The sequence below is a fragment of the Megalobrama amblycephala genome, linkage group LG15 (assembly GCF_018812025.1).
Source record: "Megalobrama amblycephala isolate DHTTF-2021 linkage group LG15, ASM1881202v1, whole genome shotgun sequence".
NCBI lineage: Eukaryota > Metazoa > Chordata > Actinopteri > Cypriniformes > Xenocyprididae > Megalobrama > Megalobrama amblycephala.
In genome coordinates, this window is record NC_063058.1 from 27,001,689 (window position 1) to 27,016,960 (window position 15,272).

At 36.8% G+C, this 15,272-nt stretch overlaps 1 protein-coding gene across 2 annotated transcripts; it reads right to left on the reverse strand.

The window, feature by feature from the left end:
* Window positions 1-3,815: 3,815 nt before the first annotated feature.
* Window positions 3,816-14,091, reverse strand: parvg (parvin, gamma). Of its 2 annotated transcripts, XM_048159004.1 has the most exons (13): window positions 13,881-14,090; window positions 12,771-12,830; window positions 10,407-10,471; window positions 10,150-10,252; window positions 9,858-9,998; window positions 9,656-9,771; window positions 8,338-8,393; window positions 8,198-8,232; window positions 8,003-8,064; window positions 7,852-7,920; window positions 5,073-5,174; window positions 4,644-4,716; window positions 3,816-4,309 (listed from the first exon to the last, which is right to left on the reverse strand). In XM_048159004.1, exons 2-13 carry the CDS (start codon window positions 12,820-12,822, stop codon window positions 4,236-4,238), a joined length of 948 nt encoding a protein of 315 aa, XP_048014961.1. In that variant the 5' UTR covers window positions 12,823-12,830; window positions 13,881-14,090; the 3' UTR covers window positions 3,816-4,235. The 2 variants fall into 2 exon arrangements, with proteins under 2 accessions (XP_048014961.1, XP_048014962.1); XM_048159005.1 differs by lacking the exons at window positions 3,816-4,309; window positions 4,644-4,716 and adding an exon at window positions 4,763-4,896 and having other exon boundaries at window positions 13,881-14,091.
* Between the last annotated feature and the right edge of the window lie 1,181 nt (window positions 14,092-15,272).

The following is a 15,272-nucleotide window of genomic DNA, read 5'->3' on the forward strand; positions in this document are numbered from 1 at the left end:
CTCCTTGAACATGACAATTCATTTTCAGAAAGGTCAGCAAAAATGATGGCCTTTGCTTGCCTTGGTTTTGCAAGGAAGCCGTTATCAGCTTCTCATGCCTGTTGAAATTTAGCTAAACTATAGGTAGTTTCTTCATCAACATCCTTGCTTGCTCTAGAAGAGTATTACTGCCAGCCAATCAGATTTCAGGATTTCAGCTTATGGCATTCTCATCAACCAATCATTTTCCTCTGATTTTAGGGTTTGGTCAATGATTAATAGAAATGTTCCATGACCAACAAAACATCTACTTGGATAATCACCCAGATGTCCTTGAAATTTCAAGAGTTGGTATCAGTAGGTTGAGGTCTATAAAAAAGCTCTTCAGTCTTGGATTCTGCACCAAACAGGGACTACAGCACAACAGACAGAGTGTTTTGAGCAATAAGTTTTGAAAATGTGTAATGGTGTTCAGTTTTTCTCAGACAGCAGCCCAATTACACTCATATAGCAGAACCACAGCATCATGGCTGTGCTTCACCACCTTTGGATTGAGGTAATTGGTGGTTCAGAAACAAGCTCAAGGTGAAGGTGTTCAGGTACGATTATGGGAAGGAGACGTGATCTCTGGTTTCAGCAGGTGTGAGTTTAATTATGGTGTCTGTTGGCAGGAGGATTGACTGTGATTCATCACGTCTATTCTAGAGCATATGGAAACTGCTGAAGATGTTTGGGCATTTCTAAGCCTGCACGAAATCACTGCCCACAGATTTATGCAAAATGCACTTGTCATTTACCAAACTTGCACCCTGGTGTGTTTGTTTACAAAAATGTTTCAGCTGAACTTTCAGCTCAGTTTGACATCTTTCAAAACAGATTTTTTAATTTTATTTTATTATTTTGTTTTGGCCACAATTAGTACAAATTCACAAAAATGTTTGAATATGCACATTCTGTGTGGGCCTAGGCAATGCTAAGATGTTCAGATCACGTATTTCACCTCTAAAATCAAAAGGAAAAAATAAAGAAGTATTTTACATGAATAATCTGAAGCATATTAAGGCTTAAACAGTTTTCATACTGAATGTTACTTTCGTGAAAATTAAACACGTCTTTACTGTAATGCATCTGTACATTTTGCTTTTGAGGATTAAGTATTATTTTATTATTACCAATGAATGATTCTAATTATAATAGTCTTTTTCTTACATTATTAGAGTACAATATTAATTTAAAATAAGCATAAAAATGCTATCATGTTTAAATATATTTTAATAAAAAATGTGCATTACAGTAACAAGAATTATGTTTGGGTTTTTTTACATAATTTTCATAAACAATTAGGGTATGTTTACACGACAACGATATGCTTAAAATGAAGACGTTTTTCCTTTGAGTTTTCCGTGTACAGATGACACCATTGTCAAAATGATCCCCATGAATCCATGAAAATGACTAAAAACGCTGTATTCTGCTGCCAGGCCAGTAGATGGCGACGATACACTAATGCGCATGTGCATGACATCATCGTTTTCACAGATTTGCGTTTTTGTTGTTTACATGAAGACCGTTTTCAAAAACTTGCACTTTGAAACCCGTTTTCAAAAGTTTGCGTTTTCAGGCCACCAAAACGCCGTTGTCGTGTAAATGAGAACCCAAAACGCATAAAAAGTTTTCCGTTTGGTGTCGTGTAAACGGCCCCTAAAGGTCAAAATATAAGAACTCTTAATAGTCTTTTGTTTTCTTTAAGCAAAATATCCTTTCTTATTTTCCTTTTGATTTTATTTGCCATGTTTTGTGAAATTCACCCATGCTAATAAATGGCTAGAATCTAAGAAGAGTGCTATTTAAGAGTGCCACATCAAAATGCGTACTAATAGTGGCATTTGCTGATTGCTATTCACGCCAAATAATTTGACTGAACTCGTATCAGGGATCGGCAAGCAATGGGTGGGTTTTAAACAACCAGTTACCACCTTCCAGGAGTCATTCTTCGACCTTCAATCAACATGACGTGCTAGGAAACAAGGAAAGTCATCATGCCGTAATTGGATTCTTGCCACTATGGGAGCTCGAGTTTTGCTGTACGTGATTGAAACTGTCAAGTCACCGCTGGAAACCTGCTTCACGTACAATAAATTACAGTCTTTATCTAAAAAGTCTAATGTCATGCTCCAGTCTTTACATCAACATGAAAACAGCTGCCTTACTGTCAATCTTCACCTGTTCGTACGGCTTTCTGGCTTTTACCCTGCAACAGGTGGTTTGGTAAACACAGACAAACACGACTCTCATCATTGTTTCACAAGTGGGTACTATGTACAACGTAGCATTATGTTATACTTTGTCAAATTTGTAGGACACAGGAAAAAATAAACTTTTAGAAAGTTGAAATTTTGTTTATGTGTTGTTCTTACCGCAGTTTATCTCCAGCAGTGACTCAGACTCTTTTTAGCCTTAGGCCTGAGATGATGAGACATCAGCAGGGGGTTTCAGTCGTACATTGCTGGCATCTGTATTCATTTAAACCATTCTGCACCTTCAATAACCGAAAGAAATCACCCCACCACTGCAGGTCATTAGCCGGCTGGGAGTAAACGTAGAGGGCGAACTGGAGAGGGACGGATGTTTTGTGTCTCACAAGCCCATCTACCCATATAATCAGAGCGCTGTAGAGTTCTAGATGGGTGTCGTCTGGTCACTCAGTCGGGGTCATTACGTAGGCTGCTTTTGAAGATGATAATGTGAGAATTTCCAGACATTCTGTCCGTCTGTCCAACCCACCTACATGTCTCTATTGCACTCTGCCTTCTTACCTCTCTCCATCCTACAGATTCCATTCATTTTTATGACTCTAACACCCACGGCAAGGGATAAGAAAGGCTGAAATATTGCGGTTATGAATATAAACGAATAACAAATGGGCGTTAGGATGAAAAATGTCAGCCTCTTATATGTTTCCTGCTCTGTAACAGCAATGGTAAAAAATTACCCAAGGGCAATTCACCATTAAAACGACATCAGAGCATCAATCCGCCTGCACCTCGAATCCCCCAGCCCATTTGCTGAGAGGAGACTCTCTTAAACCTCCCATAATGCTTTTGCCATTTAGATTAAATGGAAGTCATTCACTGTATCCAATTTGAGAGAACACACATTAAGGAAATTAAATTACGGGGGTGGAGAGAGGGGTAGTCTGGGTAAGAGATGCCCTTTACTGTTGACGACAATATGAGTTTCAGTTCTTCTAAAGTTTAGAAATAATGTGATTGATTGTACATGTGTCCACATTCTAATCAAACGTTTATCATTTAGCAATCTATTAGCATTTTAGTGCAAGTCATTTTTTATAGCTGCAACGAAACCGAATGACTGTTCTGAGGGAAAATGTATCGTCACGTGACATTTCGTTTACAAGCGGTTTTAATGACAATTCCGCGGTTGAAACACTGATTAGGCGATTACACTAGTTTATGTTTCAGTAAGGTGTACGGGATCTTTCAACATACCTTCTGTTCTGATGTCCATTCATGTTTTTCGTTTCCAGTAGTAAAGATGAAGAGATGACAGGTTCACGCGTTACAGCGATCGGTCACATGACATTAAAGAGCGCCAAAATGAAATGTATGTTTGTAATTCTTAATAAAATTTAGCTTTTTTGAGCTTTATAGCTAATCCTCCGTTTTATATATATATATATATATATATATATATATATATATATATATATATATATATATATATAAGGTTTTGCTCCAACAAAAGAATGGTTGTATAGCTACCTGAACCACACACATACACACAATAAAGTATATTAAAGAAAAAAAGGGACATAGTTTCAGATATATGTACCACTTTTATTTAAAAACAAGCTGCAAGTCAGCAGAAAAATGCTGAGCGATACATTAAGTCTAATGCGCATCTGTTCAAAGGAAAAAAAAACATGGAAAGTGGAAGAGTGAAAAGGTGAAATTAAATTGAAGCTGTCAGCATCCAAACGCAATTTCCATGATGAGATGAGTGGCCATGTTCTCTCATTTCCGCTCTGAAGCCTCTTCAAATGGTTCAGAGACACTCTGTACAATTGCTTCAAATGTGTTCTAACACTCTGAGAGCCAAAGTAATCTGACAGTCAACTCTGTGCCTCTGAATGATTTTTAGTCAGAAGAAAGTCGCAAATTTACAGTTAATTTGATTAGAAAGACATTGGGGAAGGTTTTATTGAATTGAAAGGTTGGGAGTGGCTATAATTAGACCTATTTGTGTTTGTGCTTCTTGAATAAGTAATACAGCACTTTCACAGTGGCTGGAACATCTTGGGAAACAATGTCTGTGAGAAACATGAGAAATTTGCTTATTAGTGAATGAACAACCATGCTTCCTAATAAGATTTGAGTTACTTCACTCTTTAAAATAAGGGTATTTTCACAGCAATGCCTTAGAAGAACCATTTTTGGTTCCCCAAAGAACCTTTCAGTGCACATTTTTTTCTTAGTGTGCTAACATTTTAAATAAACTTTATTTTTCACTTTAAAGAAACTTTTGATCAATTGAAAGGTTCCATGAATGTTAAAGGTTCTTTATGGCAATGCCAATAAAGAACCTTCATTTTAGGATGTGCACACTAGGCAGCTCACTAGTTCGGATAGTCTCAAAATAATTACCTTGAGGGTCTATGGACTGAACAGGAAGCCCTCGGTCTATGAGAAGATCCAATGCAAGCGTCACATTATGGAGCTGCAGGTGAACAAAGAACAACGAATAAAAAAATCAGAATCAGAAACAAACAACTAAATGCCTCAAACACTGCAAGTACTCTGGTAAACGTAAGATCATTAGTTTTGATTTCTGTCTTTTGCATTACCCTCAGGTTCTTAACCTGGCTTATGCTGCTGTGCTGTCATATCCACAGTCATCCTATAAGAGACGTTAATTATACGATGGCGAGACATCTCCTGGAGGTGCATGTTACGCTGATGTAAAATCCCATAAGCCTGGATTAAATTTTGCTTATTTCTGCAAACTGCAGTGAAGCTTGCTAACATCATGGTTCTCATGTCAATGCAAGAGCACAACTCGAAATGTTTTCTCACCATTTCTGAGCTCCCAACAGGACAAAGGAAGAAGTCGCACAGTGGAATGAAGAAGTCTTCCAACTGACCGATCAACAAGAGCAGGATCACTCCGTCTGCAAACTAACAAAATCACATTTTAAATCATTAACATATGAAACATGAATGTGAAATGTCAATTCAATCAATTCAATTTTTTGTCAGCTTTTGCAGTCATCTTACTAGCTGTTGTTTTTTTCCAGTTTAATTACTTATGCCACATACGAAGATGTTAACCAATCATAACAGAGCTTTTACTTTAAAAAAAAAAACAGCCCGTTGATTTAGAAGGAAAATGGAAATTTTTAAAGGGGTCATGACACAAGAAATCAAATTTGCCTTGATCTCTTGACATATAAGAGGTCTTTGTACCATTTATTTAATCAAGCTCCAAAAATGGCTCGTTTTGATAATGCAGGATCTGTGATGTCACACGAACAAACACATTTGCATATGACTGCCTCCAGAGCAAGACATCGACGAATAGTTGTACATCGTCTCACCATAGGCCCCGCCCACTGGCATTCAGTTACTTAACAGCTGACATTTGCCTACACTGGATGTGAGCATCGCGTCAAAAGCAAATAGATCCCCTGTCGACAACAGGACAAATGGAAGAGTGAAAGAACGTTCGCTTTGACAGGTCGTTTGCATCTCTATACAGACTTCAGAATGATCCCGGATACTGTCCGAAGATTATATGTTTGTTTGGAGCATTTTCTTTTGTAAACGAGGTGTTATGGAGAGTTTGCAAAGAAACGTTTGTTGGCAGATGAAGCAGCCAAATGTATTGGATCTGACAGTGGCTGCATCACAAATGTTAAATAAATGATTTTATAATGCTTTGTCTGTAAATGACAAAACACCTACTCGTTTACAATAGAGAGTGGCCGTTGGGTTACCAGGTGTTCATAACAAAACCGGCCAATCGCCCAAAACTAGTCCAATCGCATTTCAGGGGGGTCCCCCAGTAAAAATCGTGTTCCAGGGGGTAAAATCTGCATTTTTGGCTGGGTTCCCCAGGTAAAATTTGCATTCCAGAGGCTAAATATCATGTTATTTAGGGTTGCTTCAAACTGCAGACATGAAAAACAACCTGTGGCAACAGTGTTGCCCAATTCCGTGGGAAAACTGCAGACTTGGCAACACTGGTTGATACTGTTTCCTATGCAATGAAGTCAGCCAATCATAACAGTGGCCGTTTAGACAAGCTTTAAAGGTTGAAAATAATCATTTTTCTGCATATATATGTTTTTTTTTTTGTGCAAAAACTTTATTAACATTATTAAGTAAACATCAAGGAATAAAAATTTGTCATGACCCCTTTAATATGAAACTAAATGACTTTTCAAGTAAACTTTGACAAACCGTATACACTACCATTCAAAAGTTTGGGCTTGGCAAGATTTTTAAATGTTTTTGAAAGAATTCTTTTATACTCACCAAGGCTGCATTTATTTTAATAAAAATACAGAAAAACAGTAATATTGTGAAACATTATTACAATTTATAATAACTGTTTTATTAAAGATTATAAATGTCTTTACTGTCAGTTTTGGTCGATTTAAAGGGTCAGTGCACCCAAAACTGAAAATTCTGTCATTAATTACTCACCCTCATGTCGTTTCACACCCTTGTAATACCTGCGTTCATCTTCAGAACACAAATTAAGATATTTTTGATCAAATCTGATGGCTCAGTGAGGCCTGCATTGACAGCAAGTTAATTAACACTTTCAGAAAGCTAGACAAATTTAAAACAGTTCATGTGACTACAGTGGTTCAACCTTAATGTTATGAAGTGACAAAAATACTTCTTGTGCGGCAAAAACCAAAAAAACTTCTTTATTCAACAATGTCTAGTGATGGGCGATTTCTGTCACGGGTGCACACAGAAACAAGATGGTAAGGATCCAAGTGCAGCGTATTTTATTAAAGGGTAATCCAAAGTCGAGATCCAGAGAACAGGCAAGGGTCAAAATCCATATAACAGTCCACAAACAGAAAACCAGCGGTAACTAAAGTGCACGTAACAAATATTAACAAACCACGACCAAGGACAGAAACAACTGAGTATAAATAGACAGACACTAATGATGAAACACAAAACAGCTGGGTGCAATGACACAAGGATAATGAGTCCAGGAGTGAATTATGGGAAATGCAGTTTAAACAGGTGACAAGTCCATGTTGGAGTGCCCTCTGGTGGCTAAACAGGGCACTCCAACTCATGATCATGACCATTTCAAAACACTGTTTCATGAAGCTTTACGAATCTTTTGTTTCGAATCAGTGGTTCAGAGCGTGTATCAAACTGCCAAAGTCACGCCCCCCAGTGGTGAACCATTGAAATTTCGAAACATTCATGACATAACGAAACCTTGTTTACTGAAATCATGTGACTTTGGTAGTTTGATTCACGCTCTGAACTGATTCGAAACAAAAGATTCGTAAAGCTTCATGAAGCAATGTTTTGAAATCGCCCATCACTAGACATTGTTGAATAAAGTACTTTTTTTGTTTTTTGGCACGCAAAAAGTATTCTCGTCGCTTCATAACATTAAGGTTGAACCACTGTAGTCACATGAACTGTTTTAAATTTGTCTTTAGTTGCTTTCTGAGCATTGAAAGTGTTAATTATCTTGCTGGCAATGCGTAGGTCTTACGGGTGTGAAACGACAGGGTGAATAATTAATGACAGAATTTTCATTTTTGGGTGAACTACCCCTTTAATTTGTCCTTGCTGAATAATACCTGCATACCTGTTTGTCGACGTCGGTCACATTTAGTCCCAGAGATGACATGTTCTTATTCACAAAGTGCAAAATGGCCTGTAGGAAAGAAAATTTGATGAAGCTGTGAAAGATTTGGGTCAAAGGCTACAATTAGATATGTGTCGAACTGGATCTGAACCTTTTTCACGGTCTCAATTTTGTGAGCCTCCAGCTTGAAGAGCTCATCAATGGGACATTCCTCTGCAAAGACATTGCAAGAGAGAGATTAAGAAGCAAACGCTTTCTTCTTTATACGCCTCCGCTATCTGAAAGTTACTGATGCTTATAAATATGGAAATGAAAAGGCTCAGAGTTCAGCCTCCGTTTGACTCACTGGTAGATTCTCTCTCAAGCTCTTCACCGGAATCACTGCGGAGACAGAGAGCGGACCATGAAAACGCTGGTTTGGACATTGTCACTGAGTTTCAAAGTGATGTTAAACATGCTTAGTAGGGAAGGAGGTTCTTCACAGACCTTTGAAATGTGATGAATTCTGTCTGCTTATCTGCCTTGATGCCACTTTTTGTGACCTGTTTAACAAGTGAGATTTTAATGAATGCTGACAACGGGAACATTTAACATTTGTAATGTAATTTAACATCTCAGTAAATATTTTTAAAGTGAAATAATGTAAGTGTCAATAATTATGGATATTAGAATTTTATTATACTAATGGTTAATATATTTTTCCCTGGATGTGCAGCTTTGATTATTTGACCAGGGGGGAAAAATTATTTTGATGAGTTTTTTACTTTACATAATATGCATATTCATTTTTCAAATAATATTTACTGATGAATTGTGAAAAATAATGAAAACAATAGTTTATTATAATATGCATATAGATTTTTTTTGCAAATAATATGCAATGATGAATTGTGAAAAAATATTAAATCAATTTTCAATACAATATGCATATTAATTTTTCAAATATACAAAGATGAATTGTAAAAAATTATGAAACATTATGAAAACTTGTTCATTATAATATGCAAATTAATTTTTTAAGTAATATACATTGATGAACTGGAAAAAAATATGAAAACATTGTTAATTATAATATGCATATTAATTTTTCAAATAATATGCAATGATGAATTGTGTACAATTATGAAAACATTGTTCATTATAATATGCATATTAATTTTTTAAGTAATATACATTGATGAATTGTGGAAAAAAATATGAAAACATTGTTAATTATAATATGCATATTAATTTTTCAAATAATATGCAATGATGAATTGTGTACAATTATGAAAACAGTGTTCATTATAATAAGTATATTATTTTTTTAAATACTATATGTGATGAATTGTAAAAAAAAAAATAATGAAAACATTTGTTCCTTATAACAATTATATTAATTTTCAAATAATATACAATGATGAATTTAAAAAACTGAAAATAATTGTTAATTATAATATGCATTTTTTTTTTTTCAAATAATATGCAATGACAAATTATTAAAAATTAAGAATACAATTGTTTATTATAATATGCATTTTCATATTTTTTAATAATATGCAGTGATGAAAAGTACTTTTTCTCATTATATGTATTAATATTTCAAATAATTAGTTGTATCTCCAGAATATCATAGAAACTAGGAAGTGGACTCATTTTGGCATGTAAATGACCACCAAGAACATCTTAGCAGCCGCATAGCAACACCCTGGCAACCACCTATAGAACAGTAGTATTGAGGCAGTGTGTTTTGCATAACCCTCTTAAATATTCAGTGTTTTGGAAACATTTAGACACATTCAAGTAATTTCCATTAATCAATCACCTCACACTGGATGACCTCCACGTTGACGTTTACAGGCAGGACCAGATCGGGTTGGAAACGCCTCACAATAGCAACCAGAAGATGTAATGTAGACAACAGGTCCTTGCTGTGAATGACTGACAGATTGGAGTGGGAGAATGTTGGACATGTGTTCATAAATATATAAGAAGGTCATTGACAAGAGCTGATCTGATTGGCTCACGTTTAACGCTCCATTTAGCTGTTTCCTCATTAAGCTCTAAGGTCTCATTCAGGGCTGTCAGGATCACATCTAGTTTCCGTATCTGGACATCAGTACTCAACGCAATCTCCTCTACATGTAACTGAACACCTGCTAACCTGCCTGGGTTCAGAACACACACAAGACCTGTCAACATGCTTGTATTGACAGGTGTTTCACACATTTTACAAGAAACGTGTGATGTTACATCACTTTCATGACATTTAAGCATGTGAGATTCACTAAATAATGTGCCTGTTCAGAATGTTCTTACGTAACAGGTGATGAAGGACGAGTCCGTCATAGAGATCTTCCTCCAGGGATCGCACCACAATGTGTTCAACTTGCAGGGTTTTGTTGATCCAGTCGACCAAAACCTATCACAAAGCAACACAGAAAACCCAGATATTCACACACTCTCAGGAAATGATGCTCACATTGAGGTAGGGTTTGTAAGAATTCATCAATAAGCAGATGTTTTTGATAACTCAGCCACTATGCCACACCACTCTAAAAATTGATGTATCTCACCTCTTTAAGTTTGTTGAGTTTGGGGTCGCCTAAAGATGTCGGTTGAATGAATCTCCTCTCTGCTCCTTAAATCCCACAATGAAACACATTATATGCCACATTTTAAGTCTCAGTATGTTTATTTGTCTTCAGCTGAATGGTAAGTCTGCCCTTCATAAAAGACTGTGAATGCATTCTAATTTAAATACTATACTTACTATATAGAAGATTAGGAGTAGCCTAGTGTGTTCTGAATCATAGTATGTTGAAAATAGCAAGCCAAATTTGTACAGTGAGCTCATTCTGATGTTTTTGCTATTGTACCCATAACCCTTTGCACTGTATACAGAAATGGGAGTTCAAGTTTGAGCACATTGCATTGTGGGATATACTATTCGATGCTGTTTGCTCTTGTTATATACTGGTGACAAATTGGGTTTCCCCATGATAAATGCTGTTAAGAATTTGACCATTTATGTCGGTATTAGTTAGCTTTTAGTTAGCATAGCCTGATAGCTTTTATACACGCTCATCATAGTGGATAGTTTAAAAGCATTTGCACTTAACCTACATGTATTCACAATCATTTTTAATGTAATTATGTGTTAAATTAAGTGTTAAATGTCCAAATATTCCAAATAAAACAAATTAATGATGTTCAGTTATTCACTTAATAGGCTATTATAGTTATTACGTATTAATTACAGTTAATCAAGTATAAGAAATTACATTCAGTTGGTTTTATTATGCACTTTACGCATTTTCTTATGCATTATATTGTAAGCTATATGGGTAGGCCTATTTTAAATGAATTCCATTCGTATATAGGGTAATCATTAATTGACAGTTTGGCGGAGACCCGATTTCGATGGAGGACCCGATTTTTCTTGATACCGGACATAATGGCAAATGTAGAGGGGTATTCCAACCCGATGTCACGAAAATTTGTACGTACGAGGTGGCTAATTTGTATGAATTTCGTATGACCTCTCGTACAAATTCGTACGATATTTGCTAAATCGTACAGTACGTATTTGAAGAGTTCATATGAATTTGTACAAATGACCTATCCCTAACCCCGCCCCTAAGCCTACCCGTCACTGGGGTTTAGACAAATCGTACGAATTAAGTCGCTTTCCACTGCACACGACATTCGCATCCAATTGTCGCATTTCACCCCCTAGTGGCAGTCGCACAGAGCTTTGAAATTGGTCGTGAAGCAACCATTACCCTTGGCTTATTCACCATGGTAAACTGAACGATTTTAATGAATGTAACGTTAATGCATGTAGTATAGAAGATTTTATAGAGCTAATCAATGTAAAACTTAATTCAATAAGTATATATATCTTTTTTTCTGACATGATTATTAATAACCACCATTTTACAGAAATAGTGTTTACAGAATAACGTTAAAGTGTTAAAATATTGGTAATTCTAGGTTTGAACTCATAGTTTAAAATAAAATACATGATATCCGGTCGACCGGTCGCATGCGGTCTAGCAGCAGAATTTCACATATTTCACCGCATCCGAAGCTCAAATTGGATCTGAAATCTCTGCATTCGCATATGATTGGAACTCAAGAGTATGAGGTCTCTGCAGAACAAAAGTGGGCGTTTCTGTATTTGTGGGTGTTTTCAAACTGTTGGGTGTTTAAATATCATGCAATGAAAATGATCCCCTTCACCCGACCCCACTCCTAAACCCTACCCTCACTCTGACGTGGGCAAATCAGGTAACGCTCTCAAAAACGCCCCTCTGTTTATGGCCTTGCCCATCAATCATAAATGTCTTGCAGAGACCTGTACTTGGAAGTCCACGCAGCCCCCTAGTACTCTCCATTGGAAATGAATGACTTCCGGTCCAACAGCTGTCGTGTGCAGTGGAAAGGCGGCTTTAGCCATCTCGTAAAATACGTACGAATTGGTCGTGAGATAGCGTTGGGTAGGTATTCCATGCATACTATAGAAAATTTGCAAGTTGTGCACATATATAGAGCTAGTAGGCCTAGGCCTATGCTATTCGAAACATAGCTAGTGTGTATTTTCCACCCAGAACATTCACTTCAGTGATGTCTGTCAAGTAGTATGAATGAACAATTAACATTTTAAAAAAATACATGCAGCACCTTATTTAAGGTAATTAGCTTATTTAGCTAAATGCACCAAGAAGTAAGAGACATCAAGATGCAATTTCATTGTCCCAATGCAAATGTGGGGTGATTTCGGGTTGACTGGGAAACATTTTGCCATTGAAATGACTGGGGAAAAAGTGTGCCAATCAACCTGAATTCACTCTGTAGCCAAAAGTTGTCCTTTCCCATTATTATTGAAGTACATGATAGAAGAGTGTAAACTGTGTTGATGATGTGATTGTGCTCACCCTGAAGATTTCCGAATTCGTCCTTTTTCTCCTCAGCTCCATAGTCTGCCATTCTTTTGACTGTTTCAAAACATTGCTTTTGTCAAAAAGTGAACTTAATAATAGTTTTACTCAGCAGACATTTGATTTCTAGTGCTTCTGTTTGGGAAAAAAACAAGTGATGTTCGGGTTCTGTCTGCGTGTTTGTGTCCTGAGGGAATTTCAAGGACTTGATTCATCTCGAGGTTTTGTTTTCGAATGGACATTTTTATGGTTATGATGAAGTGCGGCGAACCGAAGCCGACTTCAAACGTCAAAACACAAGGACGGAGAATCTCCACAACACACAGCAGAAGACTGCGGGAGTCTGCACTGATCTCGCGCTGAACGGAGGAGAACACACGGAGATTTCTGCCTTCCTGCATCATGCACGCCAGCCCACATTGACATAACACAGACTGACGGGGAAAACATAAACCTTTCTGACAACAAAAAACATGCTGTGTAACTCGGAGACAAAGAAAGAGAGGGAGGGGAAAACAAGAAAGACGGAAAGAGAAAGAAACGAGATCTCTGTAAAGGAATAGTTCGGCCAAAAACGACAACTGTCATATTTACGGTCGTTTCAGACACATATGATGTGTAACTTTCATGCAGCTCTTCTGTCATGGTGACCATTCAAGCTCCAGAAAGATCATAAAAGCATTATAATTTTCATTTTTGAGTGAACTATTGCTTTGAATGTCTCAATTATTTCTCCTAGACAGCAAAATGAGTGCAAATGAAGACTTTTAGGCTGTTTGAGGCTTTTAAGTTTCTCCAGAGAAGAAAGAGTAAATTTACATCTCCTGTAGAGTTTCAGAAAAGATCTCCATAATGTGGTCAGATTTCAAAAAAGTATTATCTCAAATATTTCTTAAACAATTCCAAAATTATCTGGGATTTGCTATCCACATTCATTTTATATAGCTTTATAATGAATGTACACCAACAATTTTGTCCATTTTGTTTCTTCAAAACAAGATAAAGGCGATACTTAAACCTAACAGAGAAATCCATAAGTCTGCTGAGCTATGAAAGAGCAATATCTGACCAATACAATCCAGCCATGTTTCCTGTCAAAAGTTTCACCTCAGCTCTCGTCTGGAGAAATCTTTCTTCTATCAGTGTGGCAGCAGACGAAATGTCATCCAAACGGTCCCGTCACCTTCCTTACAAGAATCGATTTACTTCTACAACACACCGACCATCTTTCTAAATCATCTAAAAACAAAAACAAGAACTCAAATATGGGTGAGGCCTATTTCAAACACCAGACAGGAAGTGGTAAGGCACCACTTCCTCCTTTTTTCTAGTTTGTACAGCACAAAACATGTTCTGAAACTGAAACACGTACCCTATAATAGACCGTACGGGAGGTCTAAACATGACATATGAGTCAGTAACTAACAGCAAGGCTTTTTAGTATACAACCAAACAGTGATCCAATGTTTCCTCTCTTCAAATAATACACTCCAGGTTTGTGAGCAACAATTGCATACATTTTCCTCTCTCTCTCTTTCTGTGACTGAGAGAACGCCTCCATTTGACTAGAAAAAACAGAGGTAATTTGGGCCGGAGGGTTACCATGGTTACCATCCCAATGAATTCCCCCATTAAACACAAGTTTGAATTCAGAACAAACAACTGAAAAAAGACCCTCAAAGGAGCATCTGAAAACAACAGGATTATTTAGATTCAGACTCTCCCATCTGTGGATCTGTTTACATTCGCATCATCCTGGGAGGAACGTTCATACTGGAAACTACGATTTACATATTCCCCCCAAAAAATGAGAGCGGTGTATTAGGCATTTGCTAAGGTGTTCATATTGGCTGGTTCCTTAGGTGTTTTCAGTTGGTTGTTTGGATGTTGTGGTTCCTTGCATGTTCTGAATGGATTTTAGTGAGTTACTATACAGTTGCCAAGGTAGCTTGAGTGCAATAACCACTCAGACCACATGTGATTACTTAGATGTTTTCTGTGGTTGATAAAGTATTCTGAATGGTTGCTGGAAGTTGCTATGCAGTTGGTAAAATTCTCTGGGTGGTTGCTAGGGTGTTACTATGTGGTTTCTTGGGTGTTGTGGGTGGTTAGAAGAACTGCATGATTAATCGTTAAAGGATTGTGATCTTATTCCTAAATGGCATTTCGGCTATGTCTATTAAAACTTTGATAAGTACGATCACAGTAAACATTCAGGTCTGCATTGATGCTGCTTCACAGTCTTTTCAACCACACAGTATCAATATTTCTGTTACAATTATTCAGATTATAGAGTAAATCACCTTTTAAAAGTAACTAAATAAAGATTGTATCAATTACATCATTACACCAGTAGGTGACGACAAGTGACTGTTAAAAAATGTATTTGTCATTGAATCATTCATTCAAGAGATTCCTTCAAAAACACTGATTCATCCATTAATGAAACAGGTGAAGGCTGTGTCCGAATTCACATACTCTCGAGTATGTACTTATTTT

Excerpts from the sequence above, each read along its gene's own strand:
- parvg (XM_048159004.1), bottom strand. The coding sequence starts at position 12,822 with ATGGCAGACTATGGAGCTGAGGAGAAAAAGGACGAATTCGGAAATCTT. Across the intron at positions 10,253-10,406 it reads AACTCAACAAACTTAAAGAG|GTTTTGGTCGACTGGATCAA; the intron begins GTGAGATACATC and ends GCTTTGTGATAG. Across the intron at positions 8,394-9,655 it reads TGGAGGTCATCCAGTGTGAG|GTCACAAAAAGTGGCATCAA; the intron begins GTGATTGATTAA and ends CTTGTTAAACAG.